Source organism: Hevea brasiliensis, chromosome 2, assembly GCF_030052815.1.
Source record: "Hevea brasiliensis isolate MT/VB/25A 57/8 chromosome 2, ASM3005281v1, whole genome shotgun sequence".
Classification (NCBI taxonomy): Eukaryota; Viridiplantae; Streptophyta; class Magnoliopsida; order Malpighiales; family Euphorbiaceae; genus Hevea; species Hevea brasiliensis.
Window position 1 is genome coordinate 109446819 of NC_079494.1, and position 4728 is coordinate 109451546.

Genomic DNA, 4728 nt, shown 5'->3' on the forward strand with positions numbered 1-4728 from the left:
GATGGAGATCGGTGATCCAAAGTCCTAATACGCGTCTGGAATCTGCATAATCGTAATAGGGACATCAAGCATTATAATAATAAATCCATGAAAATATTAAGCTTGTGTTAACCGAAACAAAAATTTTTAAAACGATTCTTTGGCATCATCTAGAACATGAACATTCATAGCACTGAGAGCAGAAGAGGGTGTTCATTGGCAAATCCCCAGGCCCCAACAGAATCTAGATGATGAACCAAATAACCAAATTCTAATTCATATCAAAAAATGGCTGTCATCATCGCCAAGGTGACTCAAAGCCCAGATCTTGGCATTGATTACGAGGGTCCCCAAAACAATTGCAAATAAATAAGATCCATTAGAGACCATTAGAAGAGCAACAAAGAATTCGTTGACATTATTATCAACCTAAGGGGGATCAGAGAAAATAAGGACGTGTATGGAGGAGTCATAGCCTATAACCGAAAATCATTTTATCCCCGAGTTCCAGACCTCACCCTCACGAAGCTCGGGACTGCACGAGTAAATCTGTCCTCTCTTCATCATCAAATTCCGTTCTTCTCCAACCTGAGAAAGGTTAGAAAATCACCAAACGTATATGAAATACGACCAGGATTCAATAAAAAAGAGAATGAAAAAAATTAAGTCCTACAAAACGAATTACCATTTCCGCGTTTACTTTCTTCATTCCCCGACCCTAGATCATCCTATGTAACCAGACGGTAATACTTGATTTTTCTTTTCTCTCTCTTTTTAGTTTGGTGGTGGGGTTGTGGATATAGAAGAAAAAGGAAAAACAGGGATGGACTAGAACAAAATACAGAATCAATTGAGCTCATCCATTCAAAAGCTGTTCTTCGATCCATAAAATGTAAACGGTGACAGAGAGTTAAAAATATAATAAAAAAAAGAACAAATTACGTTATCTGTATACTATTGTTACAGCAAGAGTTTTATTGATATTAGTAAATCAGACCCTTACACAAAAAGCAGAAGGGGATTTTGATTGGTTTATATCACATATGATATCCGATCTCCAAAATTTAGAAGAGGAGGAGAAGAAGAAGAAGAAGAAGAAGAAGAGAAGATGTAAAGAAGAAAAGCAAAAGACCAAAATTTCATGGCTCGTCTTCAATAACAGAAGCCAAACCGGTCACGATCTTGACCCCCTTCTGAAAACTCTTGGGCTTAATCTCAGGTGGTTTCCATTCTCTCACAACCGTCTCGTTCTTTTCTTCCACGGAACTTTCAGATGACAAGGAAAAGACAGGCTCACCCAACTCAGTATCCTCCACGGAGTCCTTCTCTTCGCCGCTCCCCGGTGAAAAATTGTTCATCCCTTTTGGAACCAAAGTTTGCTCCTTTTGAGGCCTGGGTTCAGGTTGGTGTGAGGAAACAGTCGGTATGGCTCGCGTATAAGGAGAAAGCCACTTAGCTTTGACATACTCGGCTTTTCTCCACGGTGGAATATGCATGCCCTTCTTCTTGAGGCTCTGCCTCGCTGCATTTGATACGACAGATACGATCTTCTGGAGGCGATCGGCTTTGCCCACAAAGATGTGGGGTAGAGATTGGAGGAGAGATTTGTAGGCCTTGGTTGATCGAGCAATTTCAAATTCTGATCTGAAATCAATGTCAATTAGCAGTCTCTCGCCTGAGACGATCACGTCTATGTATTCATATTCACCTGCATTCGCAACAAAATCTACCAATTCTCAGGATTTGTTAATGTATAGTTTGTGTTAGGCTACAGATTGATATGCAATTCCCTCAAATTCTCAAAGGAAACAAACAAGGGAAAATGATATTTGTCAAAATTATAACTACTATAAAGTAATTATCCAAGGGAAGGTTTCCAAAGAGTTCTCTCTTATTGCCATGTTATCCAGGATAAATAAATAAATAAATAAAAATTATTCCTACACTGAATAGACAGTTGCCACTTGAATAAGAGGGAGGTGGCTTTTTTTCCCCCAATTCCTATGTTCAAAATTTCTTTTTTGGGTCTTTGATTGAATTCATAGTTCTTGCTTACTTCCGGCGACCAAACAGAACAGATACTTTTGTAATTTGAGAGAGAGAGAGATAGACGCGGCTTAAGTGAGTGAGAGAAAGTACCGGCAGGATGGGTGGGGGATTTTTCCCAACGAGATTTGCAGATTGAAGCGTCGTATCCAATAGCCAACAATCCATCAGTAACGATCCTCCTGCAAAAATCGTCTTTGCGCTTGCAGATCTTGTTCTTGTCAACGATCCTCGCAGTGTCTGCTAGCAAATTTCTCTCAGTAACACTTGCACAGGGGACCAAACTCTGTCCATCAACGGAAAAATATTACCAAAAACGCCCCATCGAAAAGGGAAAAAAGAAAAAAAGAAGAAACAATAACAAGTTGACAATACTTTCTGACGACACAAAATTTATCTACCTTTAGAATTTCAATTCCTTCGCCAGATGAAACAAAATTAGAGTCGCCAAAATCAACAAAGCCATCGAATTCGTCTTCCAAGCTGTCATTACAATTCCCGTTGAAGCAGTTGCAGCGATTGCGGCCACACCTCACCGCGGCGGATGATTGCTTATCGTTGCTCTCCTCTATGAAGTTTTGTACCATCTTCGCCAAGCACAATGAGCTCGGCTCAAACTCAGTGGAGCCATTAGCGCCATCCTTGTGGAAATGCGACTCATCAACAACGCCGACTTTTTCAGCGGCGGAATTTCTCAGGAATTGAAGCTCAAAGAGTCGCTTGAGACGCGATTTCACCACTGGCTTTACCGGCTCCAACCTAGTTAGCTCTTCAGATGGGTATGAATCGATTGGCTGGATCTTCATTTGAAAAGGCATGATCAGCTTGATCAAGATTCAACAACACGACAAACGCTTCAGCCTTCGCCCCACCAACAATATCAACAGGGTATTATCAAATTTTCTCCTTCATTTTCAAAAAAAAAAAAAAAAAACTTGATCACGATCATTAGTAGCTAAACTACCACCTCAACAGCCCTTCTACTAATTAATTTTCTCAACTCTTCGCCTTCAGCACACAAATTGAGGAGGAAGAAATGTAATTACGTAAAAGAAAATCCAAAAGTTTAGTTACAAGTTTAAACTCTACACATCGATCGAAATGACCACCAATGATGCACCAGATCGAATCGACACGGAAATCCAGAATTTCACCAAGGATAAAGTTCGTTTAACAAAATTCGAGACTCTAAGCTGAAACAGCTACCCTATACCTCCGATATTATATACTATTTTGCCTCCGATATACAAGACAAAGCTTGGAATAACTTCTAAACTCTGCTAAGTAACGTCGCTTTTGCTTAGGGTTTCTACAAACGGTTAAAGTTCCGATATACGCGACGGCACGATAACGTCACGCTTTCATTTCCGTAATTTAAACCACAATCTGTCACCGGGAGCTCCATTTTTCTGGCTGCTTGCTTCAATTTTCCGGCGACGTTGTGGCCGGTAACGGGTAAGAAAAGTGAAAACCAGTGAGAGATGGCAATTTGGCTTTTGGGCATGAGAGGAGTGAGGACGATAAAAAGAAGAAGATGAGGCGTGGGCATAAAAAAAGAGGACCGAAGGCGACAGCTTGCTGACTGGGAGCGAATAGCCACGTGTTAATCCGACGTGGCACTGGTGGGTAATATGTACGGTGTGGTTACTTATCGAGGAAGGAACCCGTTTGGTGTTTCCTGTGGTTGTCACTCGATGCCACGTTATGATATAGTGACGATATGGGCCCCACGTTATTTTCCCAATATATCCTTGTAGTTTTCTTGAAATGACGTGGTGCGCCCAGGAAGGCTTTGGGAATCGCTCATCATATTGGCGTTGGGTAACTTTGAGAAACCAACTTCCAAGCTAAATGCTCGTTGTTTTGTGTGGATTATGGAAAATGGAAAATGCCATGTCTGGAGTATAAGCGGTGGATAAGACCGATGGGTTGACTAAAATGCCCCTCCAAAGCACAATGGATCAAGATTAAACATCGAAGTGTATAGGAAGCTATAAGGGAACCGACAAACGAATATGATGGTAATTTAGAGAAAAGTGAAGGTTGTAACTTGTAAGTTGAATGGAGGTGGGGTCCACTGTATATGACTGTTACATTTACTTGATTGGAGCAGGAGAGAGAAAGCTTGGCGTGGGGTGGGGTGGGGTGGGGTGGGGTTTGAGGGAGGAGCCAAGCAGGGCCTCTCAGGGAGATGTCGTTTAGCGGAGGCACACGTCGCTAGTTAGAGAAGGACGTTATACCTTTGGGGTGAAGTGATGAGGGCACGTGTCGGTGATCAATGTGGCAGCCGTTGATCGGTGCTTGTCCATTTTGACCCAAGAGGGAAGGCGCCCGTGCTTGGGCTGCCACCACCCGCACCATCCGGTGGTCAAACACTAATACTTCCCCGTCGAGACGGACGAATGATTTGGATGATACGTTGTTGACGAATGATGCCACTTCTAGTCCAGGACTCTAACACACTGTTTGGATAGTAGGGAAAGGGAGGGAAAGAAAATAAATAAGGAAAAATAAATTGAAATTGATTTTTTTTTATTTAAAAATAAAGAAAAAATAAAGAGAGGAGAAAATAATTTTTATTTTTTTCTTGTTATTTTCTCTACAATTTGAAGAGAAAATAATAAAAGTGTGAAATTATAAACTAAAATTATAAAATTACTCTTTTCTAAAATTTTTTTTAATATATTAAATAAAATTATAAAT

General features: G+C 40.8%; 1 protein-coding gene across 1 annotated transcript; it reads right to left on the bottom strand.

Moving 5' to 3' along the window:
• Positions 1-922: 922 nt before the first annotated feature.
• Positions 923-3582, bottom strand: LOC110645642 (uncharacterized). Its single transcript, XM_021798863.2, has 3 exons — positions 2427-3582; positions 2119-2311; positions 923-1687 (listed from the first exon to the last, which is right to left on the bottom strand). The coding sequence occupies exons 1-3, from the start codon at positions 2841-2843 to the stop codon at positions 1119-1121; spliced, it is 1179 nt and encodes a 392-aa protein (XP_021654555.1). The 5' UTR covers positions 2844-3582; the 3' UTR covers positions 923-1118.
• Between the last annotated feature and the right edge of the window lie 1146 nt (positions 3583-4728).